The sequence below is a fragment of the Bos mutus genome, chromosome 18 (assembly GCF_027580195.1).
Source record: "Bos mutus isolate GX-2022 chromosome 18, NWIPB_WYAK_1.1, whole genome shotgun sequence".
Lineage (NCBI taxonomy): Eukaryota > Metazoa > Chordata > Mammalia > Artiodactyla > Bovidae > Bos > Bos mutus.
The window spans coordinates 7,888,603-7,915,532 of NC_091634.1; the positions used below are offsets into that span (position 1 = coordinate 7,888,603).

Here is a 26,930-nt window from a genome sequence, read left to right on the forward strand (position 1 = left end):
ATTTCCTGCCATTCATTTGTTCCCTTTTTTTTTTTTTTTTGAGACTTCCACATTTCAGGCTCTACTGAGAACTGGGAATTGTATCAGTCAGTCAGGACAGGCTGGGTTATGCTGCAGTAACAAGCAACCCCAGAATCTCTGTGGGGTACCTTTAAAATTTTCAAGGTTCTATTTTGGAATTCTCCACGTCTCCAAAGAGAGGGCTGAAAGCAGCATGTCAACCTTGCTTCCTCAAAACTGCACAAGGAAGAAAAAAATCCAAATTGCCTCTCAGGTCTTTAATTAGTGCTAATCAAAACATAATCAAGAATATAGTTAGTGACAACAGGAAGAAAGTCTGAAAGAAAAATAAGGGACCCAGCACACATTTGTTCTCATGAATACAGTTCAACAACACACAGCCTTTATAACAATGCTTTAAGAACAGGACTTCCCTGGTGGTGTAGCGGATAAGAATCCGCCTGCCAGTGCAGGGGACACAGGTTCGACTCCTGCCCCGAGAGGATTCCACATGCTTGCCAGGGAATTAAGCTTGTTCGCCACAACTACTGAAGCCTGAGCACCCTAGAGCCTATGCTCCGAAACAAGGGAAGCCACCGTAATGAGAAGCTGTGCACCGCATTGAAGAGTAGACCCCGCTCGTGGCAACTAGAGAATGTCTGTGCAAAGCAACAAAGACTCCAGCGCAGCAAGTAAATAAATAAATAAGTAAAAAACAAAACAAAACATTAAGCAAATATCATTTTAAAAAAGAACACAGAACAATCTTTGAAATCACTTCCTGTGGAGGTGACTCACGCTTGTGTGAGTCGGGGCTGCCGGCAGGGGTCGCCACCTTCCACTCTCAGCTATTCTGGAAGTTCAATCCTAGGGCCGTTTGTTATTTTACCTCAAACGTGGGCTCACTAGTTTTGTTTGTAAAATAATTAACCCATTGGAGAGCTGGGATTTAATTTCCCATCATGCATATGCGAAGAGAGAAGAGGTCTATCTGTGATCTGATGAGCAAGCTTACCCGTGTTTATGCAGTTTACAGGCAGGATGTTACCAGCAGGGCAGCACATGTTCAAGACAACCTATCAGGGCGAAAGCCTCCTAGTCACTGAACTGACCACAAGTGCTAGTTTGGGGCATCCTAGAAAACACTTTTGTTGAAGTCACTTCTGGGTGATATAAGAAACAGGAGATGTTGAATTAATTTTCACAGTCTACTACTGCACAGGACAGAGTTAAGGTTTTTGGTAAAAAATTCCTTCACACCTTATCAAATCAGATCCTTTGAAGTAATGTTATAATGGGGAATTCCATCTCTTCCATCTCTTTTTCCCATTGATTTGACAAATATTTGCTGAGTATTAACTATGTGCCAGGGGTTTCCCAAGTGGCTTAGTGGTAAAGAATCTGCTTGCAAGGCAGGAGACACGCGTTTGATCCCAGGGTCGGGAAGATCCCCTGGAGGAGGAAATGGCAACTCACTCCAGTATTCTTACCTGGAAAGTTCCATGGACAGAGGAGCCTGGTGGGCTACCGAGTCCATGGGGTCTGTCACAGAGTCAGACACAGCAAGTGAGCACGCACGCACGACTGTGCCACACATGGTGCTAGGCTCTGGGGATATAACAGTGAATAAGAAATTTAAAAACTGGCATTTCAGCGACGTCCCTGGTGCTCTAGTGGTTAGGACTCTGTACTCCCAATGTAGGGGGCCCAGGGTTCAAGGGGGCCACTCTTGCCTCCTCTTGCTGGGGCATGGGTGACGCTGGGGGTAGACCCCACACTCTGAAACTAAGTTCGCACGCCTCAACTAAAGATCCCGTGTGTCACAGATAAGACCCGGCTGTAGCCAAATAAATATCTAAAAAAAAAACACAAAACTTGCGATCGACTCCCTTTCAGATAATTTCTTCGTCCAGAGCAAACGTTCCTGGTCTCCTGGCTTTTGTCTTAGTAGGACTCTGCCGTCAGGTGGCGCCCGTACCCCGCCATGAGTGGGTTCTGCTCTGTTCTGACTCAGCCCAAGCCACTGGGATTTCTTTGAAGTCCCGCTTGCCGCCGCTGCTGCTGCTAAGTCACTTCAGTCGTGTCCGACTCTGTGCGACCCCATAGACAGCAGCCCACCAGGCTCCCCCGTCCCTGGGATTCTCCAGGCAAGAACGCTGGAGTGGGTTACCATTTTCTTCTCCAATGCATGAAAGTGAAGAGTGAAAGGGAAGTCGCTCAGTCGTGTTCGACTCTTAGCGACCCCATGGACCGCAGCCTACCAGGCTCCTGCGTCCATGGGATTTTCCAGGCAAGAGTACTGGAATGGGGTGCCATTGCCTTCTCCGCCCGCTCGCCGCAGGATACGGTTTTTACCTATGAATAGGATTCCTCAAGCAGAGCACGGCAGGAGGGCGCAGGCGGTCACTAAGGGATGAGTGGCCATCCTAAGATAGCCACTCATCCCTTCTTTATTCCACTAAACGCCTCTGTGAGCCAGATGATGTGCCCCTCCCAGAGCTCATACTCGGATGGGGGAAGACAGACAAAATGCCAATAGGGAGGCCTCCCCACCTAGTCTGGTGCAGGACACTGGAGTTAGAATTTTGCCCTCTCCCAGTGGGGCTGTGTGACCTTGGGCAGCTTGCTTAGCCTCTGTGTGTTTCCTCTGCTCTAAAAATGGTACTAATAGCACCCACTTCATAGGGTTGTCGGTGAGCGTTAAATGAGTGAATGTAAAGTACATAGAAGGGCCATGATGTGTTCCTTAAACTCAGTGTTAAAAATTTCCCTGGTGGTCCACTGGTTAACTGCAGGGGGCACATGTTTGATACCTGGTCAGGGAACTAAGATCCCCAATGCTGCACAGTGCAGTCAAAAAATAAAGTTATATAAATATATAGCAATAGCAGTAACAGAAAACACCTGTTCTGAACCCTGAACTTGACGATGAGAACACTGGTAGCTTTGAAACTCAAAACACATCACTTAACATTAACCATTTTCTTAACTTCTGTGCTTTAGTTTTCTCATTCATAAAAAAAAAATGTTAAAGTGTTTATGAGAGGAGTGTTGGTACATAATAAACAGGATGAGGCCCTGATGATGCTGGGAAAGATTGAGGGCAGGAGGAGAAGAGGATGACAGAGGATGAGATGGCTGGATGGCACCACCGACTCAATGGACATGAGTTTGGGTGGGCTCCAGGAGTTGGTGATGGACAGGGAGGCCTGGCGTGCTGCGGTTCATGGGTTCGCAAAGAGTCGGACACGACTGAGTGACTGAACTATATGCAAATACTAGCTCATGGTAAGAAGCACATAAACTTTCACCCTTACTGTATGAAGAAACAAAAACAATCACTGTTGTAGAAGATGGTTAAACATAGACTAGAAAGAAAAACTCACCTTTAATAAAGAAAATGTCCAATTTCTTATGTATCTAATAACACGTTTCCAAATACATTAAACAAGAATTGACAAAACTGCAAGACTTTGAGAATCTATGTTTTGAGTAGCATTATTTTAATTTTTGAAATATTTTATTTTTGGCTGTGCTGGGTCTTTGTTGCTGTGAGGGCTTTTCCCTACTGCTGCACATGGGCTTCTCACCGAAGTGGCTTCCCCAGGGTGCTGGGGCCTCAGTAGTTGTGGCTCCCGGGCTCTAGAGCACAGGCTCAGTAGTTGGGGTGCACGGGCTCAGTTGTTCCATGGCATGTGGGATCATCCAGGTTCAGGGATCGAACCGGTACCTCCTGCATTTGCAGGCCGATTCTTAACCACTGAACCACCAGGGAAGCCCCAGATATTTTATTATGAACTTGCTCAGTGAGTAAAAATGTCGTTAGTAAGAGAGTCTAAAACACTCTTAAGAAGTTTGACCATTCAAATACTGACGAGGCCACCCAACACCAAAGAAATGTACAGCATCTTGAATCACACGAGGAATTATAAAAATTGGTCACATACTAACTTTATCATTCTGAGTTATAAAACCTCCCCCAGAACTGCCCAGCAGTCCAGTGGTTAAGACTCTGTGCTTCCACTGCAGGGGGCCTGGAGAGTTTTTTGGCTGCACCATGTGGGATCTCAGGTCCCCAACCAGACCAGGGATGGAACGCATGCCCCCTGAATTGAAGTGCAGAGTCTTCCAGCTGAATCCCTGGGGATGTTCTGGGCCAGGAGTTCAATCCCTGATTGGGGAACTAAGATCCTGCAACAGGTGTGGCACATACAAAAACAAAGATAAATAACAGCTTCTACTTAACAAACAACAAAACTCCCCTGAAATGCTTCTTAACCAAATTAGGGCTTTGCTTTACGGAATAAATCTAGACATGCAGTCTACTGCAGCCATGAATATCCCCAAATATGCCATTCAAATACAAGAGTGAGAAATTGTGTATTTCTATTTGAGGGTCGTGTTACTGGGACCATGATTTTCATTTCAATGATCCTCAAGTTGTATGAGCTAACTCTGGGAATATCATCCCATTTCCAGACTGCTACAAAGGAAAGAGAGAGCAGGGGACCTGGTTGAGAGAGGGTGAAGAACATTCTCTCCTTTCCAACAGCCCTCCAGGAATCCAAACCACCTCCCTCCTTACTGGCAATAAGCTCCATTCACCACCAGATATGAGAAAATCTGAGAAAGGCATTTCTTTTTTTTTTTTTTTTTTTTGCTGCATGGCATGTGGGATCTTAGTTCCCTGACCAGGAGTCAAACCCTTGCAGCGGAAGCGCAGTCGTAACCATGGGACCACCAGCAAAGTTCTGACAAATGCAGTTAAAAACATTCCACAGGGACTTCCCTGGCGGTCCCATGGTTAAAACTCATGCTTCCACTGAAGGGGGAGTGGGTTCGACTCCTGGTCAGGGAAGTAAAACCCAACACACAGTGTTAAAAGAAATCCAACTGTGTTAACTTTGGAAAAAAATCTATGTCCCTTTAGTAAAGAAGATGAGAAGAATGTGGTCAGGCAATGACAGAACTGGTCCCATCACGAGACCAAAATGAAAGTCAAGACAAGTATTTCCTATCAGTACCAAAAAGATCACATACTCTGACCATAATGCGGTCAAATCAGTGGAGAGAAATGGCATCACGGAGCACAGTAAACCTGAGTCTAAATTCAACGTAGTTCAAACAGGGATTCACACGGGTGCAGTGATGCACAAGTGAAATGTTATGAAGCTCCTACAGCTCAAAACTCACGTGGCAGAGCTGAAAGGGTCCGTGGAGAGGCAGTCAGCATTCTTGTGGGATTTTATTAGAAATGGTGGCAAATACAGAATTTTGGTTCCAATGGAAGGAGGAGACATGGATAATGCTAGCGATCGGAACATCTACCCTGTTTCTCTTCTACTATTAGGGGCTTCCCTTCCCCGGTGGCTCAGTGGTAAAGAATCTGCCTGCAATGCAGGAGACGCAGGTTCGATTCCTGGGTTGGGAAGATCCCCTCGAGAAGGAAATGGCAACCTATTCCAGTATTCTTGCCTGCATAATTCCATGGACAGAGGAGCCTGGAGGGCTACAGTCCATGGGGGTCACAAAGAATCAGACCTGACTGAGCTTAAGACTCATTTGTGCCCTGCAAATGAAGAGAGGGAAATAAAGGCTTTCTCAAATCTATTACTGATGAGAGGGTCTCTCTCCAGGGTTTGGTCTCATGTGTAAAGTGAAGGATGAGTATGTAAGGTTTTCCCTACATTCCTTAATCCCATATGATGCCTCTGCAGTGTGAGTTTTATTTTTTATTTTTTTGGCCCTGCAACATGGCATGTGGGATCTTAGCTGCCCCACCAGGGATCAACCCTCTGCAGTGGAAGGGTGGCATCTTACCCACTGGACTGCCAGGGAAGTCCTGCAGTGTGTTTTTACAGGAACTGTACCTTTGAGACAACAGAGGGCTTTCCCATATTCCCTTAAAAAAAATACAAGTGTGAAATCTTACATTTCCATAAGATCTGAGAGTTCAGAGATGTTTCCATCTTTGTTCATTCACTGAGCTCCCTTCCACCACGTCATCCTTCTGCACTCAGTACTTTGAGAAAATGAATGAAGGCTTCTCCCCATTCCTTTCATCCGCAGACCCTCTTCAGGTGGCTTTTAAGACTTGAAGAATTAGTGTAGCTTTTCCCACATTCTTTACATTTATAGGGTTTCTCTCCAGTGTGAATCCTAGTATGTTCCTTAAGCTTTGAGGACTTACTGAAGGTTTTCCCACATTCCTGACATCTATAGGGTTTCTCTCCAGTGTGAATCCTAATATGTTCCTTAAGCTTTGAGGACTTGTTGAAACTTTTCCCACATTCCGGACATTCAAAGGTCTTCAGGTTGTGATTTCTCAAATGTTTATTAAGGTGTAAGATGTATCTGAAGGTTTTCCCACAATTCTCACATGTGTAGGGCTTCTCTCCCGTGTGAATTTCCATGTGTTTCTTAAGGAACGACTGATACACGAAGGCCTTCCCACATTCCCTGCACTTATAGCTCTTCCCTCCCATCGAAGTTCTCCTGTGCGAATCGGAACTTGGAACAGGGACAAATGTCTTCCCACTTTGATTATTCTCATTATTTGTCTCTGCCTCGTAGGGTTGCGTCTGCCCGGCAGGGAGAGAGTTATTTAGGAAGGTGTTTTCACACTGATGAGAATGACGAGGTTTCTCTTTCATGGGCGTCCCTCCTGTCCTAAGGGAGATGTCTCCCTCTAAGGCCTCCCCACGTGGACTGTATTCACAGATGCTCATGCCCATGTACATTTCAGCCTGCAAATGAAGCAGGTCGTTCTGATGATCCATCCGCGCCTTTGATTTCAGCTCTGTCTGAGTTCTCGCACGTGGAATCCACGGCATTTCCTGCCACTTGACTCGGTCATCTTCGTTGTTCGTAGAGATTTTTTGATTACTGTGTAAGAGGAGAATTTGTTTCAAAATATCTGAGTTACGTCTTGGGTTATGTTTCCTCATGGAATCTCCCTGTGATGGCACAATCTTCTGGCCAGGGTTAGAGATGTCTCTCGTCTCAGGATATTCCCAGAATCCAATGGGAGAGGCATCTTTCTCGTGGGCGGCTGCGACTTGCTTTAATGTTCGCCCTCTTTGCTTGCCCGGCTCCTCTATTCTATGGGACATCCAGTCTTCTCTGAAATCGGAGAGTCGGGAACCGCTGCTTGCCAGACATGCTCTGTTCACTCCCTGAAATGTCCTTTTAGCAAGGCTGTTCTGCCGAGGGGTCGAGTCTTTGGTTTGATGTCGAGTCGCCCAATCTGAAATGAAGTGGTGCAAAAGTCAGGTCTTTGTGGAAAGGAAAAGTGGGCTGGAGAAAGCAGGCGAATGCCCGTGGATCTCTTTTCAAATGTTCCCTCTGTAAGGAAAATGGGAGAAGGGAGAAAGCAAGAGGAGGCAGGCAGAGAGGCAGAGAGAGATATTGGAATTTGGGACGTATGAGGAGTTTGACTATGGTTAAGATCAGAGGTTCAATACACACAGCAAGATGGTAAGAAACAGTTCTGGGAACTTCCCTGGTGGTTCAGTGGCCAGGACTTGGCGCTCCCAATGCAGGGGGGCCGGGTTCAATCCCTGGTGAGGAAACTAGGTCCCACATGCCGCAGCTAAAGATCTCACCTGCTGCAACTAAGACCCAGTGCAGCCAGATATGTAAATATGATTCTGTGAGATTGAAGGTACAATCGTGAATGCCAAGCATGAGAGAACTGTGAGGACCTATACCAAGATCACAAGTGTGAGGCTTTGTACCAAGGCCACAGACGCGGAGCCCAGCACCAAGGTCGCCTTCGGAACTGAGTCCCATAGCAACCGTTGTCACTCCACTCCCATCCTTCCTGGCCAGCTCCCTGACCCCATATTAAGTAAAAATGCCCACTTGGGTACTCACTCTATAGTACCCTAACCAATCACATAATGCCACCCTTCCAGCAGGAATTTTCTTTGTCTTGAGGCTATAAAAATTGGCTACTAACTCACAAAAAGCATCAACACTCTCTTGTCTGCCAGGAGGTCACCTGCTGTGCTGGTAGCACCCTCATTATATCTGTTCTTATAAACTCACTCCTTTCTGAAATACTCCATGTCTGGAAATTCTTTTCCAATCCAACCTCCGACTGCCAGGACAAACTGGACAAAGAGTCTGTTATGGGTTGAATTTGTGATGCCCCCCACCACTATGGTGGCATTAGTGGTAAAGAACCCCTTTGCCAATGCAGGAGACTTAAGAGACAAGGGTCCAATCCCTGAGTTGGGGAAGATGCCAGGGAAAAGGAAATGGCAACCCACTCCAGTATTCTTGCCTGGGAAATCCCATGGACAGAGGAGCCTGGCAGGCTACAGTCCATGGGGTCGCAAAAAATTGGACACAACTTAGGGACATCAAGGCTGTATACTGTCACCCTGCTTATTTAACTTATATGCAGAGTACATCATGAGAAACGCTGGGCTGGAAGAAGCACAAGCTGGAATCAAGATTGCCGGGAGAAATATCAATAACCTCAGATATGCAGATGACACCACCCTTATGGCAGACAGTGAAGAGGAACTAAAAAGCCTCTTGATGAAAGTGAAAGAGGAGAGTGAAAAAGTTGGCTTAAAGCTCAACATTTAGAAAATGAAGATCATGGCATCTGGCCCCATCACTTCATGGCAAATAGATGGGGAAACAGTGGAAACAGTGTCAGACTTTATTTTTTGGGGTTCCAAAATCACTGCAGATGGTGATTGCAGCCATGAAATTAAAAGACGCTTGCTTACTCCTTGGAAGGAAAGTTATGACCAACCTAGATAGCATATTCAAAAGCAGAGACATTACTTTGCCAACAAAGGTCCGTCTTGTCAAGGCTATGGTTTTTCCAGTGGTCATGTATGGATGTGAGGGTTGGACTGTGAAGAAAGCTTAGCGCCGAAGAATTGATGCTTTTGAACTGTGGTGTTGGAGAAGACTCTTGAGAGTCTTCTTGGACTGCAAAGAGATCCAACCAGTCCCTTCTAAAGGAGATCAGCCCTGGGATTTCTTTGGAAGGACTGATGCTAAAGCTGAAACTCCAGTACTTTGGCCACCTCATGCGAAGAGTTGCCTCATTGGAAAAGACTCTGATGCTGGGAGGGATTGGGGGCAAGAGGAAAAGGGGATAACAGAGGATGAGATAGCTGGATGGCATCACCGACTCGATGGACGTGAGTTTGAGTGAACTCCGGGAGATGGAGATGGACAGGGAGGCCTGGCGTACTGCGATTCATGGGGTCGCAGAGAGTCGGACACGACTGAGCGACTGAACTGAACTAGGGTCTAAACAACAACCACCGCAAGTCCATGCTGAAACCCCAGTCCCGCAACAGGATGCTATTTGCGGGTGGGAACCTCCTGAGGTAATTAGGTTTAGATGAGTTCATGAGGGCGGGATGGGACTCAAAGATGGAGTTGCTGTTCTCAAAAGAAGAGGAGACACCAGGGGTCTCTCCCTCTTTGCCATGTGAGAAGGCAGCCATCTGCAAGCCAGGAAGAGGGCCCTCCCAGGAACTGAATCTGCTGGCATCTTGATCCTGGACTTCTCAGCCTCCAGAATGTGAGAAATAAACAACTGTTGTCTGGGCTACCCGGTGTATGGTATTTTGTTTTTATCAGCCTGGACTAAGGCAGAGTGGGACAGGTCTTCCTCTAGGAGGGTAGAAAGGAACATCTGAGAAGATGGATGAAACCCACGACACTCTCTATATACCCAAAGAAGCTCATACATTCATGAGCCTCAGCTTCCCTCTTAGATGAAATGAATTAAAAAAACAACAACAAAAAACAGAGATGAAATTTACACAGCATAAAATTAACCAAAGTGTACAGCTCTGGCATTTGGTACCAGGTAGGGAGAAGGCGATGGCACCCCACTCCAGTACTCTTGCCTGGAAAATCCCATGGACGGAGGAGCCTGGTAGGCTGCAGTCCATGGGGTCGCTAAGAGTCGGACACGACTGAGCGACTTCACTTTCACTTTTCACTTTCATGCATTGGAGAAGGAAATGGCAACCCACTCCACTGTTCTTGCCTGGAGAATCCCAGGGACGGGGGAGCCTGGTAGGCTGCTGTCTATGGGGTTGCACAGAGTCGGACACGACTGAAGTGACTTAGCAGCAGCAGCAGCAGCAGCAGGCTACAGTCCACGGGGTCGCAAAGAGTCAGACATGACTGAGTGACTTCACTTTCACTTTACAACCATCACCTCCATCTAGTTTGAAAACTTTCCCCCTGCCCACCCCACACCCAAGGAAGCCTCATACTTATTAAGAAATCACTCCTCAGACTTCCCCGGTGGTCCAGTGGTTAAGAATCTGCCTTGCAATGCAGGAGACACAGTTTTGATCCCTGGTGTCCCCTTAGATCCCCAGGAACTAACATCCTACGTACTGGGGAGCAACTGAACCCAGGCGCCATGACTACCGAAGCCCACATGACAAATAAGTCCATGCTCTACAACCAAAGAACAAAAGATCTGGCGTGATGAAATGAAGTTCTTGAGTGCCGCAACTAAGACCCCTCGCAGCCAAATAAATAAATTAAAAAAAGGAAAGCAAAGGATAGACTTCCAGGGTCACGGGGGAAACCATGTCTGCCACCTGGGGGCAGTGGGTGAGTCTCTGGAGCACAGGAGGGGCCTGGCGCAAGTGGGCCCTGTCCGTCAGCAAGTGCAGGAAGAAGGGGCCTCCTTACCCACACAGGCCAGGTGACCGCAGGTCTCCAGGGTCACATCTCTGTAGAGCTGCCTCTGTGCGGAGTCCAGCAGGGCCCACTCCTCCCAGGTGAAGTTCACAGCCACATCTTCGAAGGTCACCGAGTCCTGAACAACACACGCATTTTGGCTCAGTGGGGTATGGACTGTCATCGAGTTGAATCATGTCCCCTCCCCGTTGTTGTTATTCAGTCACCCAGTCGTGTCTGACCCTTTGCCACACCATGGACTGCAGCACGCCAGCCTTCCTTGTCCTTCATCATCTCCTGGAGTTTGCCCAGGTTCATGTCCATTGCATCGGTGATGCCATCCAGCCATCTCATCCTTTGACCGGCCCCACCCCTTCTCCTTCTGCCCTCAATCTTTCCCAGCATCAGGGACTTTTCCAAGGAGTCATCTGTTCATATCAGGACTCCTCAGGGAGTCCCCACCCTCAGTTCAGTTCACTTGCTCAGTAGTGTCTGACTCTGTGACCCCATGAATTGCAGCATGTCAGGCCTCCCTGTCCACCACCAACTCCCGGAGTTCACTCAAATTCACGTCCATTGAGTTGGTGATGCCATCCAGATATCTCATCCTCTGTCGTTCCCTTCTCCTCCTGCCCCCAATCCCTCTCAGCATCAGTCTTTTCCAATGAGTCAACTCTTCGCATGAGGTGGCCAAAGTACTGGAGTTCCAGCTTTAGCATCATTCCTTCCAAAGAACACCCAGGACTGATCTCCTTCAGAACGGACTGGTTAGATCTCCTTGCAGTCCAAGGGACTCTCAAGAGTCTTCTCCAACACCACAGTTCAAAAGCATCAATTCTTTGGCGCTCAGCTTTCTTCACAGTCCAACTCTCACATCCATACATGACCACTGGAAAAACCATAGCCTTGACTAGACGGACCTTTGTTGACAAAGTAATGTCTCTGCTTTTTAATGTGCTGTCTAGGTTGGTCATAACTTTCCTTCCAAGGAGTAAGCATCTTTTAATTTCATGGCTGCAATCACCATCTGCAGTGATTTTGGAGCCCAGAAAAATAAAGCCTGACACTGTTTCCCCATCTATTTCCCATGAAGTGATGGGGCCAGATGCCATGATCTTAGTTTTCTGAATGTTGAGCTTTAAGCCAACTTTTTCACTCTCCTCATTCACTTTCATCAAGAGGCTTTTGAGTTCCTCTTCACTTTCTGCCATAAGGGTGGTGTCATCTGCATATCTGAGGTTATTGAGCCAGACATCCTGGAATATGAAGTCAAGTGGGCCTTAGAAAGCATCACTATGAACAAAGTTAGTGGAGGTGATGGAATTCCAGTTGACCTATTTCAAATCCTGAAAGATGATGCTGTGAAAGTGCTGCACTCAATATGCCAGCAAATTTGGAAAGCTCAGCAGTGGCCACAGGACTGGAAAAGGTCAGTTTTCATTCGAATCCCAAAGAAAGGCAATGCCAAAGAATGCTCAAACTACCGCACAATTGCACTCATCTCACATGCTAGTAAAGTAATGCTCAAAATTCTCCAAAATTGCTTCCTGACCTGTATGCAGGTCAGGAAGCAACAGTTAGAACTGGACATGGAACAACAGACTGGTTCCAAATAGGAAAAGGAGGACGTCAAGGCTGTATACTGTCACCCTGCTTATTTAACTTATATGCAGAGTACATCGTGAGAAACGCTGGGCTGGAAGAAGCACAAGCTGGAATCAAGATTGCTGGGAGAAATATCAATAACCTCAGGTATGCAGATGACACCACCCTTATGGCAGAAAGTGAAGAGGAACTAAAAAGCCTCTTGATGAAAGTGAATGAGGAGAGTGAAAAAGTTGGCTTAAAGCTCAACATTCAGAAAATAAAGATCATGGCATCTGGTCCCATCACTTCATGGGAAATAGATGGGGAAACAGTGGAAACAGTGTCAGACTTTATTTTTTGGGGCTCCAAAATCACTGCAGATGGTGACTGCAGCCATGAAATTAAAAGACGCTTACTCCTTGGAAGGAAAGTTATGACCAACCTAGATAGCATATTGAAAATCAGAGACATTACTTTACCAACAAAGGTCCGTCTAGTCAAGGCTATGGTTTTTCCAGTGGTCATGTATGGATGTGAGAGTTGGACTGTGAAGAAGGCTGAGCACTGAAGAATTGATGCTTTTGAACTGTGGTGTTGGAGAAGACTCTTGAGAGTCCCTTGGACTGCAAGGAGATCCAACCAGTCCATTCTGAAGGAGATCAGCCCTGGGATTTCTTTGGAAGGAATGATGCTAAAGCTGAAACTCCAGTACTTTGGCCACCTCATGCGAAGAGTTGCCTCATTGGAAAAGACTCTGATGCTGGGAGGGATTGGGGGCAGGAGGAGAAGGGGACGACAGAGGATGAGATGGCTGGATGGTATCACCGACTTGATGGACATGAGTTTGAGTGAACTCTGGGAGTTAGTGATGGACAGGGAGGCCTGGCGTGCTGCGATTCATGGGGTCGCAAAGAGTCAGACACGACTGAGCGACTGAACTGAACCAATTTACCAAAATTTGATATGCAGGCATCCCTTGATCTGGCATTTGCATTCATGAGATTATACTCCAAAAATACCCTGGCGAAAACCCCAAATGGTATATGGACATAATTATTTAAATGGAAGGTTATTTATTAAAGCAAAAGAATGGAATATTACTTAGCCATAAAAAAGAATGAAAAATTGCCATTTGCAACAACATGGATGGACCTGGAGAGTATTATGCTAAGTGAAATTAGTCATTCAGAGAAAAACATATACCATTTATCACTTATATATGAAATCTAAAAACAAAAATCAGGGCTTCCCTGGCAGCTGAACTATGGACGGAGGTTGTAACACTGTATAGGAGGCTGGGATCAAAGCATCCCCAAGAAAAAGAAATGCAAAAAGGCAAAATGGTTGTCTGAGGAGGCCTTACAAATAGCTGAGCAAAGAAGAGAAGCAAAAGGCAAAGGAGAAAAGGAAAGATATATCAATCTGAATGCAGAGTTCCAGAGAATAGCAAGGAGAGATAAGAAAGCCTTCCTCAGTGATCAATGCAAAGAAATAGAGGAAAACAATAGAATGGCAAAGACTAGAGATCTCTTCAAGAAAATTAGAGATACCAAGGGAACATTTCATGCAAAGATGGGCACAATAAAGGACAGAAATGGTATGGACCTAACAATATTAAGGAGAGGTGGCAAGAATACACAGAAGAACTATACAAAAAAGATCTTAATGACCCAGATAATCATGATGGTGTGATCACTCACCTAGAGCCGGACATCCTGGAATGTGAAGTCAACTGGGCCTTAGGAAGCATCTCTATAAACAAAGCTGGTGGAGGTGATGGAATTCCAGTTGAGCTATTTCAAATTCTAAAAGATGATGCTGTTAAAGTGCTGCACTCAATATGTCAGCAAATTTGGAAAACTCAGCAGTGGCCACAGGACTGGAAAAGGTCAGTTTTCATTCCAATCCCAAAGCAAGGCAATGCTAAAGAATGCTCAAACGACCGCACAATTGCACTCATCTCACATGCTAGTAAAGCAATGCTCAAAATTCTCCAAGCAAGGCTTCAACAGTACAGCGAACTGAGAACTTCCAGATGTTCAAGCTGGATTTAGAAAAGGCAGAGAAACCAGAGACCAAATTTCCAACATTCATTGGATCATTGAAAAAGCAAGAGAATTAGAGAAAAACATCTACTTCTGAATCACTGACTACGTCAAAGCCTTTGACTGTGTTGATCACAACAAACTGTGGAAAATTCTTCAAGAGATGGGACTGCCAGACCACCTGACCTGCCTCCCGAGAAATCTGTATGCAGGTCAAGAAGCAACAGTTAGAACCAGACATGGAACAAGAACAATGGACTGGTTCCAAATTAGGAAAGGAGTACGTCAAGGCTGAATATCGTCACCCTGCTTATTTAACTTATATGCAGAGTACATCATGAGAAATGCTGGACTGGATGAAGCACAAGCTGGAATCAAGACTGCCGGGAGAAAAATCAATAACCTCAGATATGCAGATGACACCATCCTTATGGCAGAAAGCAGAGAACTAAAGAGCCTCTTGATCAAAGTGAAAGAGCAGAGTGAAAAAGTTGGCTTAAAGCTCAACATTCAGAAAACGAAGATCATGGCATCTAGTCCCATCACTTCATGGCAAATAGATGGAGAAACAGTGGAAACAGTGACAGAATTTTATTTTGGGAGCTTCCAAATCACTGCAGATGGTGACTGCAGCCATGAAATTAAAAGACACTTGCTCCTCGGAAGAAAAGTTATGACCAACCTAGACAGCATATTAAAAAGCAGAGACGTTACTTTGCCAACAAAGGTTTGTCTAGTCAAGGCTATGGTTATTCCAGTAGTCATGTATGGATGTGAGAGTTGGGCCATAACGAAAGCTGATCGCCGAAGAATTGATGCTTTTGAACTGCGGTGTTGGAGAAGACTCTTGAGAGTCCCTTGGACAGCAAGGAGATCTGACCAGTCCATCCTAAAGGAAATCAGTCCTGAATATTCAGTGGAAGGACTGTTGCTGAAGCTGAAACTCCAATACTTTGGCCACTTGATGGGAAGAACTGAGTCATTTGAAAAGACCCTGATGCAGGGAAAAACTGAAGGAGGGAGGAGAAGGGGAAGACCGAGGATGAGGCTGGATGGCATCACCGACTCAGTGGACATGAATTTGAGTAAACTGCGGGACCTGGTGATGGACAGGGAGGCCTTGCGTGCTGCTGTCCATGGGGTCACACAGAGTCGGACAGGACTGAGCCACTGAACTGAACTGAAGGATGGCCACAGGACCCACGCAAAAAACAATGTGCCGATTAGACCCAGCTCAAACCTCGAAGCCCTGTCTCTAGGAGCAGTGAACCCAGTGCGCATATTCTCAGTCTGACAGTCCCTAGAATTTTGCGGCTCACCCTCAGCACAACAGACAACCCTCCCCCCGCCCCCGACACATTGTGGATTCAAATGACACCGAGCGGGCAAACGCAGTCGGCGCCGGGAACCGACAGAGGCGTCCTGCAAGGTCGCAGCCCAGGGATGGGAGACCCCTTCTCTCTCGGGCAACGTGAAGGGCGCACTTAGGGCTCCTCGTGGCTTCCCTTTTCTCCCGAGCCGGAAAGAATCCGGCCTTTTGCAGGCAGCTGCTCCCAACTCTTCGGAAGGCGACCCGGCCCCGCCCTGGGCGTGGATCCTCGTCCCAACCCGGGAAAATTACCATTTTCCACGGCACTCGGCTCCTAGACGGGTCTATACTGCTGGTGGCAAGCACTCATTCCAGTCCCAGAGGTTTGCAGGGTGGCAGGCGGATGGAACTGTGAAAAAAGAAAAGAATACTGACATTAATAAATAAATAAAAATAACAAGCCCCCCCCACCCCCACAGGAAGGATCAAAACCAAGTTCTTATCCTGCCCGGGGATTTTGTACCTGCTTCCTAATCCCCACGGCTCACCGTGGACGGTGTGGCGGGGAAGGTGGTAGAGGCAAGCCGGGAGAGAATCCCCAGACCTGCACCTTCGCCGGCTCCCGGGGAATCTTCCCAGGAACTGACCCCACCCTCAGCAGATTTGCATTTCCGGCAGAACTTTCCCGCCAGACCCTGGAGGCAGCCGGACCTGCTGCGGTCCCTCCGGTCTCCCTGCCTCGGGCTCTCCCTGTCCCCGCCCCCTCCCCACCTACCCTGTCCCCCGGCCCGCTAGAAAGTTCCGCAGCTTGAAAGCCAGCGGCGCCGCCCTGTGCCCCGCCCGGAGAGGACGAACACTTCCTTAGGAAAGGGAGGGTTTTAAAAAATCTGTGCTTGATGGAGGGACTTCCCTGGCAATCCAGTGGCTAGGACTCCCCGCTTCCACTGCAGGCATCGCGAGTTTGATCCCTGGTCTGGGAGCTGAGATATCACACCACCAAGTGGCCAAAATAAATAAAAATTTTAAAAAGGATCAAACAGATCTATGCTGTAAAAGGGCCAAACCAAATGGAGGGCCCTCAGTCTCCCTCTTGAGCCCCGTTTCCTCCCCACCTCCATCTTTTAGGACCTACTTGCCTGTTGGATGATGGTTTGCTATGACTGGAAATCCACTTGCTTATGACAAAGGGGAATTTGTTGTTGTTGTTGTTTGGTTTGGTTTTGGCCACACCTCAAGGCTTGCAGGATGTTAGTTCCCTGACCAGGATTGACTCCATGTCCTCTACATTGGAAGCTTGAAGTCCTAACTACTAAAAGACCAGGGAAACCCCAAAATGAAGTTGTCTTTACAAGTGATGGAAGAAATGTTGACATCATGAGGTATTATTGTTAGAGCCAAACACCCTGGGAAGCAAAACTCACTCAGAAGGACAGCGTGGATAGTGGAGTGCAGTTTTTTACACCGTCGGGTCCCAGACAGAGTTTCCTCCTTAGCCAAGGACCCCGACCGATGTTTGTGACAACAGCATTTTATACCCGAAGTGTACATGCCCAAGCCCACATCCCCAGATTTCTCAAGTCTGCTCTGGAAAATGTTAGGAAGAGATACAAACAGGCTACAGTCATGATTCATATTCTAAAGGTCAGCTAGTCATGCAGTGTAGCCCTCATCAATGGGCATTATTAGAACTACAGAAAGTGATCGATTATATAGTGGATTATTGCATTCTTTTTGGCTCTGGGGAGTCTAGGTACGAGGTCAGCCTGGTCTGGTGTTTATCCACTGGGGAGGCTTTGGTTACCAGATATGTAGTCCAAAGTTCGCGGAGAGTGCAAGATGGAGTTTCCTTCCCTTTAAAACAGAGTCAGTTTAGTCAGGGCAACCCGCTCCTTTCCTCCTTCATTCCCCTCTCATGATGCTCTCAAATTCCAGTGTGAGCATCATTCATAGGGATGTACTGTACCCTGGGTCTTCTGGCATATATTTGGGTGAATGAATTCAATCTCAGCAAAACAAAGTTGACAATACATTGGAGAATGCAAGGTCCACATGACAAAATCAACCGAGCCACTATAACGATGGCCAATGGTTTTCCACCAATCGCCCTTTATCCACGACAAAACAGAAGTCCAAAAAGGAATATTATCATTAGATATAGCTCTTACCTGGTTTTTCATGTCTGCTAGAGCGCCTGATACATTGCCAGATAAATCAGGAATATATACACAACACTCAACTTTAATTGTAGCACAGGTCCCTCCTTGAGCAGCCATTAAGTATTTCTAAAGCCATCTGATTTTGAATTACTGCCTTTCTCATTTGTATTTGTTCTTCATTTAAAGTTTGGGTCGCCTTTGTGTTGTCCAGGAGGCCCTGTTTCATGAAGTTAGTTAGAGCTTCTACTTCAGTCATAGTATCTGTTGTTCCTATAGATGGTATGAACAAGGCAGCTATGTAATCATACCATTGAAACACGGACCTTGCCCGCCGTGCATGTAAATAAGGCAAATTTACTGGAGCTTGTTGTAAGGATGGCTTAATACTTCCCTGAGCAAAGGCAAATCCTAAAGTGCAACGGCTGACCCAACAGACTGGAAGCCAAGGACACAAATTCAATCCACGCTGCCGTTGGGTACCGTTAGGTACCACTGATCGGATCCCAGGGTTGTTCTTCCAGTCTGAACCTGGCCAGCGATAGGTGACCTTTAATATTTGTGCACATTGCTCAGAGGAAAAGTATCCCACATATTTTAATTCTTTTGGATCTACAGGATGGTCACCAAATCCAATCTTCTGTTCCCTTTGCTCCCAACAGATAGGGGCAGGGACAATAGGCTGGCTTTGATCTGGAGTCCTTCAAAAATATTTGTCTCATATCTGGTCAAATTGTTCAAAGTACCTGATGGACTGGCCCTTTTTACTGGCCCTAGAGTTCTCATCCTTTTTTATTTTTAAGTAAAAAGTATAGGCTTTTGTTACTTCTGTAAAGCTTGCATTTACTTCAAATCTCACCCCATGGCCTTGATCAGTCTGATTAGAGTCCACTTTACACCAAGAAAGAAGCGACAGGTTGTGAATAACCAAAGAAAGAAATGTTTCTCGTTGTTGTCTCAAAAAGGAACAGAGGGGGCTAAAATCTCCCTTATGGAGAGGAGACACCCACCAAGGAAGTCCGTCCATCACTGACAAAGGCATGGCTCCACAAACCCAACAGTTAGACATGTTATCAAAGTCTGCATAAGAATGTGCCCACGAGATGAAAATGTTCTCTTGTGCTGAAACTGTGGCGAGTCTCAGGATGATGCCGGCAAGCCCATGTAGCAGAAGTTGATTGCAGAGCTCATTTCTGCTTCCTCTTTTTTAAGATGATCTGGGTTTCACAGGGATCAGCAGGGTCCCTTTGTGTAGTCCACTCGGCATCCTCAGGGTCTGCTTGGTATGTCTTCTTCACCCTTGTGTGATGCCTCCAGGGAGGGACACCTGCAACTTTAACTGCTGTAGGTGTAGTTAGAACAGCAGTGTATGGGCCTCTCCACTGTGGAGCCAAGGAGTCACATTTCCAGTCCTTGACCCACACCTGATCCCCTCATGAAACTCATGAATCTGTTTCTCAAGGGGGAATGGCACCCTTTCTTGGACAAACTTAGTTCCCTGGTTTATTACCTTACCTAATTGTTTCATTTGCTGTGAAATCCCATCTCCTCTTACCTGTGGCAAATTTGCCAACACCTGTCTTACTGTGGGAGGGGGTCTCCCATAGACAATTTCATAAGGAGAATAACCGTGGGAATGCAGGGTCACTCTTAATTTGAGCAAGGCCACTGGAAGTAAGTCCATCCATAAACAGTCAGTCTCTATGATACATTTTGAAAGTGTTTCTTTAAGGGTTTGGTTAGTTCTCGGCACCATTCTAGAACTCTGGGGCCAATATGGTGTATGTAATTTCCTTTTGACATTTAGAGCTTTACATACCTGTTGAATTAAATCGTCTATGAAAGCAGGGCCGTTGTCTGATCCTATACTGGTCGGGAACCCAAATCTGGGGATTATTTCTCGAATCAGACAGCGAGCCACTTCATTTGCTTTTTCAGTTTGGGTGGGGAAGGCCTCTACCTATCCTGAGAAGGTACATACCATGACCAGTAAATAACAATAGTGTCTGTAGGGTTTCATCTCAGTAAAGTCCACTTCTGAATGTTCAAAGGGAAGAGTGCTCTTTAATTGTATTCCTGGAGTTTTCTGTTTATGTCCGGGAGCAGCACTGACCTGTGAGCAAGCAGAACAGTTCTGGGATTCCATTTTACACAGGGAAGAAAGCCGTGGTATTAAGAAATATTTCTGAATTAACTTTTCCATTTTGTCACATCCCAAGTGGGTAGTCTGCTTTACCCTAGACACTGATGAAGGGGCCAATGCCTTGGGAACTAGCAGCCTGCCATATGGCAGCTCCCACCAACCCTTTTCATTCTTGGTGGCCCTTTCTGTTTCAGACAGCTGGTCTTGGGCCGGGGTACACTGTGGGAGAGTTGTTAAGCACAAAAGTCTTAACAATCCCGCCCCCAGCACCTCCAAACTCCTCAGTCGCTCGTTTTGCGGCTCTATCTGCCAGCTGGTTTCCCCAGCTGCGGGCTGTCCTCTTTTTGGTGACCCCGGCAATGTATCACTGCTATTTTTTCAGGTTCCCATACAGCATCTAGTAGGGTCAAGATTTCTTCCTTGTTTTTAATGTCTTGTATAGGGCCCCATGCACATGCAGAGTAGCAGTAGCATACCTGGAGTCAGAGTAAATGTTTGCCTTACCTTTTGACAACTGGAGGGCCTGCATTAGAGCCCATAATTCGGCCCGTTGAGCAGACGAGTGGGATGGCTGAGAGCCAGCCTCGACGCCGGTCTTCTCTGTGGCTACCGCGTGCCCCGACAGCCGCTGTCCTTGTTTCACCAGCCCGGTGCCATCGGCGTACGGGGCCCAGTCTGCATCCGGGATTGGCTGGTCCCTCAGGTCAGGTGTGCTAGCATAAACTTCTTCCAGGATTGCTTCACGATTATGTGAAAGTCCACCTTTCCCCACAGGAAGGAGTGTAGCCGGATTTAAGGCCTGACAGAGCTCAATAGTAACATGGGGGTTCTCTCATAAAAGTCCCTGGTATTGGGTAATCCAGGACGTTGACAACCTTTTGTGGGGACCCCCTCGTAGTGAAGGAGGAAACAGAACAGGCTCTATCTTGAAAGCAGGACTCCATCTTGGGCAGGACTGTGGACTTTGAGCTATATGCCTAGTATCTATGGAAACGACATACCCCCAGAAGGAAGAGCCCCAGGGCTCTCCATTGCCTAAAAGAATATCCTAGTTATCTGTGTAACCGAATAGAATCAAACATTCTATTATGCTTATTGGGGTATGACCACAGGCCTATTGATAACTGCCCACTGTTAACTACGTAGGCTTAAGGCATATGATCACGGGTTAACTTTGATTGTATCTTTTTCCTTTGTTCAGACTAGTTTCAGGGAACCTTATACACTTAGGGTATATAAGGTTTTCACAAAAACTGGTGGCGTCCTTGGCTAAGAGGAGACTGCCTTGGGCCCGCCAGTGTAATAAACTGCACTCCACTATCTGCAATGTCCTTCTGAGTTTGTTTCCCAGAATGTGTGGCTACAATAGTGGGAGAGCGTTGACCTCATGGGGGACTTTTACGGTTAAGTTTTGGCCCAAAGTCAGCTTGGTCGCTTCTCGGACCAGTAAGGCAACCGCGGCAATTGCCCATAAGCACCCAGGCCACCCGGTAGTAACGTTGTCCAGCCGTTTTGAGAGATAGGCCACCGGTCGGTCCCATGTCCCCACAGTCTGGATTAACACCCCCATAGCCACGTTGTCCTTTTCAGTTACATAAACAGCGAATGGCTTAGTAAGTTCTGGCAGACCCTACGTGGGTGTCGATGTAATAGCCAATTTTTACTTTTCAAAGGCTTGTTATTGCCTCTCTGTCCAATTTAGTGAATCCCCTTCTGGCCCTGCCAGTTCATATAAGGGCTGGGCCACCTGAGAGTATCCTGGGATCCAAATTCTACAGAACCCAGTGGCTTCCAAAAAGTCTCGGACCTGTCGTAGGGTTTTTGGTTGTGGGATTCTCAAGACTACTTCTTTCCTAGACTGGTCCAACAGTCTTGTGCCCCTTCTCAGGACAACCCCAAAATATCTTACCTCCTCCTTGCAGATCTGTGCCCTTTCCCTCGAGACTTGGTAGCCTGCTTCCATCAACATCTCTAGCAAAGCCTTAGTTCCTTCCCAGCAGTCCTCTTTATTCTCAGTAGCCAACAGCAAGTCATCCCCATACTGTAGCAGCCAGCATCAAAACTATTCTGGCTGGAATGAGTTCAGGTCAGAAGCCAAGGCTTCCCAGAAAATGGTCAGGGAATTCTTAAATCCTTGTGGGAGGTGAGTCCAAGTGAGCTGTTGTTTAGTGCCCCCTGCTGGATCTTCCCATTCAAAAGCAAAAATGGGTTGAGATACTGGAGCAATAGTCATGTATTTTTCCAGTAGTCATGTTATGGATGTGGGAGTTGGACTATAAAGAAAGCTGAGTGCAGAAGAATTGATGCTTTTGAACTGTGGTGTTGGAGAAGACTCTGGAGAGTCCCTTGGACTGCAAAGAGATCCAACCAGTCCATCCTAAAGGAGATCAGTCCTGGGTATTCATTGGAAGGACTGATGTTGAAGCTGAAACTCCAATCCTTTGGCCACCTGATGCGAAGAGCTGACTCATTGGAAAAGACTCTGATGCTGGGAAAGATTGGGGGCAGGAGGAGAAGGGAACGACAGAGGGTGAGATGGTTGGATGGCACCACCGACTCAATGGACATGAGTTTGAGTGAACTCCGGAGTTGGTGATGGACAGGGAGGCCTGGCGTGCTGTGGTTCATAGGGTCACAAAGAGTCGGACACGACTGAGCAACTGAACTGAACTGAACCAAAGCAATGTGGATACAAAACAAAATGCGTCCTTCAAATCTAGGAAAGTATAGATCTTAGCACTCGGTGGGAGGAGGCTGGCAAGGTGTAGGGGTTAGGAACTGTGGGGGTGGAGTTACGGCTGCTTGGTTGACTAATCTGAGGTCCTGCACAGGCCTGTAGTCCTGTCCCCCTTCCTTCTTAACTGGCTGATCGGTGTGTTCCAGGCTGACTGGACTTCAATCCGGATGCCCGCCTGCCGTAGCCTATTTCTATGTCACAAGATGCCAACTCAGGCCTCCAGTAGTAGCGGGTACTGATGTTTTCTGACTGGTATAGCACCGGGTTTGAGTTCTATTACCACTGGAGCTTGCTGCTTGGTGAGTCCAGGGGTTGGGGGAAGGTTATCTTCTGCCCAAACCTCAGGGAATTGTTGGATCGGCTCTCTCTCTCGATCATTTAACCCATCTGGCTTCCCTTCTGGAGGGTCATGCCACCTCCATTCATCTTGAGGTAACCCATCTTGAGGGGTTACCGAGAAGGAGAGTAAATAAGTGGTTGAGCCCTAGGTGGGTCTTTCTTGGGGGTAAAGGGTCACTTGTGCCCCCAGTTTAGACAAATCTCTTCTCAACAGGCATTCAGGAATATACAGGAATTCATGAGTCACTTCCAGGCCAGTCCCCCATCTGGCATTTCCGGTGTAGATGGAATGGTCTGATCAGCTTTTCCCCAGTTATTCCTCCTATAGCAGTGGCCTTCTCTGAGAGGAGTGCCACCAGTTTGGTCACCGCTGACATTTCTGCTCCTGTACCCACCACAAAGTCAATCATTTGGTCCCCCACTTTTAGTTTTACCATGGGCTCTCGGGGACCTTTTGTCTTTGAGCCCCGGTACCCCTTTTCAGTCTCTAGTCTGGCCAGCCCTATAACAGCTGATGCCAGTTCTTCCCCCTACTGCCCCCGGCCCCACTATTCTGGGGGCATTCATTTTTCCAATGGCCAAAGCCCCATCATCCGGTGCCTTGATTTGGTTGCAGGGTGGTCCTGGGCTTCCTTGTAGGAGGCTTGCTGGGAGACTGACCCCGATTTAGAGGGGGTGAAGGTTTTGGGGAAGGCCCAGGGAGGGGCCTTCCCTCGATCCTCTGATCTGTTGTCTTGTTATCTTCCTTCCGTTTTTTTTTCTCAGCCTCCTTTTTCTGCCTCCACGTTTCTGTTTCAGAACACCTTACCAGCAATCTCAATTATTTGTGAGCTGGTCTTGGCTAATACTCCGTCTACCTTTTGGAGCTTGCGTCTGATATCAGGGTAGGCTTGAGATACAAAGCCTGTATTTATCACAATTTGAGGCCCAGCTGCCTCCGGATCTACTGGTGTATAAAGTCTACAGGTCTCGCAATATTTCGTAAAGCTCAATAGGTGTTTCAGTTTCCTTTTGGACTACTTCAGTAGGTTTTGCCATGTTCATAGGCTTGCGGGGCCCCCCTCTTGAGACCTTGTAAAATAGACGCCCCATATTTCTCAAGGCGGGCCCTTCCTTCCTCTGTGTTATAGTCCCAGTCGGGCCTTCCATCAGGGGTGGCTAACTCTGCCCACCGCTGTGAGTTCACGGTACCCTCGGGGGCCATTTCTTGGAGCCATTTTCTAGCCTCAGTATGGACCCTGTGTTTTTCTTCAGTGCTGAAGAGGGAGACTAGCAGCTGGATTATGTCATCCCACCTAGGACGGTAGGTTCGAAAAATAATCTCCATCAGCCTGATCATGCCCTGTGGCTCCTCCGAGTACGGTGGACTGTGTTTTTGCCAATTTAGTATGTCCATAGAGGAAAATGGTTGGTAATAGTAGGCTACGTGAGGCCTGAACCGGGGGCTGTTGTAGCTGAGGGACATTGGTAGTGGGGCCCTTTTCCCCAGCTCACTGGCAGAGCGCAGCCTCTGTCTAATTCCTGGGTCTCCTTTCCCCTTTCTGTCAGTACTCACTGGGAGAGGCAGGTACAATTTAGGAAGTTCGGCTGGGGCTGAATCCTGTGGACTTTGACCAGAGGTTCCTACGGCTGGGATCTGAGCCTGATGAGGTGGCGTCTCTACGACCTCCCGGGGGGGCAGGTAGGAGAGCAGCGGCTGCTGGATCGGGCATTCAGATGGCCCCCGGTCCCGGTGGAGCATTGGGTGGCAGGCGTGTCATCCAGCATGGGGGGAAAGGGGGCAGATCGTCCCTGTCGGAATCCTGTAGAATTTCCTTTTTGTCATCAGTCAATTATTGTGCCTTGAATATTTTTCCTTTCCATTTCTGAATATAGAATCTTGCCCAAGGGGGAGGATCTTGAGCCAGTCATAACCATGAATCAATATAGAGATATTGATCTGAGTGTCCTGGCTCTCCTGGGACCACTGCATAGACTGCTTTTACTCTATTTAAGTCCATGGGGCCCTCTGGTGGCCATCCAACTCCCAGAGAGCGCCATTCAACCTCACAGAGTACACGGAGCAGGTTAGGCGTCATCTTCACCCCGTAATCTCCTCCAAATCACTTCTTAAAATTCTTAATCATGCACTCCACTACAGTTGCCTCAGATTCACTTCCTCCCATTTTGCTTACCTCCTGGGATATTCTTCTCTCTTCCCTTTTCGTTCTATTTCCACTCAATGAAACATTTAAATTGCCATTCTGCCTCCTTCTTAATTGGGGTGAGAAGAGCCTTACCTGCCAGATCCCAGAGGGAGAAGGGGGATAGGCGTATCTTCACCTGCCGGCCGGCACGGCCGAACCAGAACACCACGTGGTCCAAGACTGTTTCTCCTCTGATTTTGGAAGTCGGTTCTGCCTTGGTGGGCTTGATCGGGTGCGGATGAAAACATAGATGGGTTAAGTATCCCATGTCCCAGGCCATCTCTGGAAAGGCCAATTCGTATTCACTTGTGTCCTTCTAGCCTGATAACCCTGAGGGGATCAAGAATTCCACAGCAGCTCTTCCTGTTTCCCGTCATGGCGCAGGATCAAGGTGAGAAGGAGAACCCCATGCGGGAACTTCGCATCCGCAAGCTCTGCCTCAACATCTGCGTTGGGGAGAGCGGAGACAGGCTGACCCGGGCAGCCAAGGTGCTGGAGCAGCTCACGGGCCAGACCCCAGTGTTCTCCAAAGCTAGATACACTGTCAGGTCCTTCGGCATCAGGAGAAATGAAAAGATCGCCGTCCACTGCACCGTCCGTGGGGCCAAGGCGGAAGAAATCCTGGAGAAAGGTCTAAAGGTGCGAGAGTACGAGTTAAGAAAAAATAACTTCTCAGATACTGGAAACTTTGGCTTTGGGATCCAAGAACACATCGACCTGGGGATCAAGTATGACCCGAGCATCGTTATCTACGGCCTGGACTTCTACGTGGTGCTGGGTAGGCCAGGTTTCAGCATCGCAGACAAGAAGCGCAGGACAGGCTGCATTGGGGCCAAACACAGAATCAGCAAAGAGGAGGCCATGCGCTGGTTCCAGCAGAAGTATGATGGGATCATCCTTCCTGGCAAATAAATTCCCGTTTCTATCCAAAAGGTCAATAAAACATTTTCAATGAAATGAAAAAAAAAAAAAAAAGAATTCCACAGCAGATGGGACACCTCCTCGGAGAGGGCAGAATACAAGCACACAAAGACCAAGTTTCTTCTCCCAAAGCCCTCTCTCAATCGCCTGGTAATAATTTACCCCAAGACGGTGCAGACACCACCTCTTTTGTGACATTCACGGTCAGTGTGTGTCCCCTATTCCTTCCCATGGGGTTGATCAGGACGGTGGGATCCTCCTTCCCTGAGTGCTCAACTCCCCTGCTGCCGTCCACTACCCACTAATGTTAAAAATCCGGGCATCAAGAAATGGAATCTTTCCAGAAGGGTGAGGCACCTTCCCCCCTCTAGAAGATGCGAGTCGTGAAGCCTCGGAGTAGCCCCAAACGGGACTTGTCTCCTTACAGTGAGGAGCTTCCCGGCCAAGGCACCAAATGTCATAGCCAAATGCCCCCGGAAGCAAAACTCACTCAGAACGACAGCGTGGATAGTGGAGTGCAGTTTATTACACCGGCGGGTCCCAGACAGAGTTTCCTCCTTAGCCAAGGACCCCGACTGATCTTTGTGACAACAGCCTTTTATACCTGAAGTGTACATGCCCAAGCCCACATCCCCAGATTTCTCAAGTCTGCTCTGGAAAATGTTAGAAAGAGATACAAACAGGTTGTAGTCATGATTCATCTTCTAAAGGTCATCTAGTCATGCAGTGTAGCCCACATCAATGGGCATTATTAGAACTACAGAAAGTGATTGATTACGAGGATTATTGTGTTCTTTTGGCTCTGGGGAGTCTAGGTACGAGGTCAGCCT

At 47.4% G+C, this 26,930-nt stretch overlaps 2 protein-coding genes across 2 annotated transcripts; one reads left to right on the top strand and one right to left on the bottom strand.

The window, feature by feature from the left end:
• Window positions 1-3,419: 3,419 nt before the first annotated feature.
• ZNF114 (zinc finger protein 114) lies at window positions 3,420-16,270 on the bottom strand. The gene is made up of 4 exons (XM_070386806.1): window positions 16,145-16,270; window positions 15,934-16,030; window positions 10,693-10,819; window positions 3,420-7,246 (listed from the first exon to the last, which is right to left on the bottom strand). The coding sequence occupies exons 2-4, from the start codon at window positions 15,934-15,936 to the stop codon at window positions 6,060-6,062; spliced, it is 1,317 nt and encodes a 438-aa protein (XP_070242907.1). The 5' UTR covers window positions 15,937-16,030; window positions 16,145-16,270; the 3' UTR covers window positions 3,420-6,059.
• Window positions 16,271-25,541: 9,271 nt separating this feature from the next.
• On the top strand, window positions 25,542-26,157 carry LOC102279476 (large ribosomal subunit protein uL5). Its single transcript, XM_070386807.1, has one exon. The coding sequence runs from the start codon at window positions 25,555-25,557 to the stop codon at window positions 26,089-26,091; it is 537 nt and encodes a 178-aa protein (XP_070242908.1). The 5' UTR covers window positions 25,542-25,554; the 3' UTR covers window positions 26,092-26,157.
• The last annotated feature ends 773 nt before the right edge of the window (window positions 26,158-26,930 follow it).

What these genes read in the sequence shown, in the direction of transcription:
- ZNF114 (XM_070386806.1), bottom strand. An exon ending in CGGTCACCTGGCCTGTGTGG is followed by an intron (nt 7,247 to 10,692) that starts GTAAGGAGGCCC and finishes ACTTCATTTCAG; the next exon opens with ATTGGGCGACTCGACATCAA.
- LOC102279476 (XM_070386807.1), top strand. Translation starts at nt 25,555, where the DNA reads ATGGCGCAGGATCAAGGTGAGAAGGAGAACCCCATGCGGGAACTTCGC.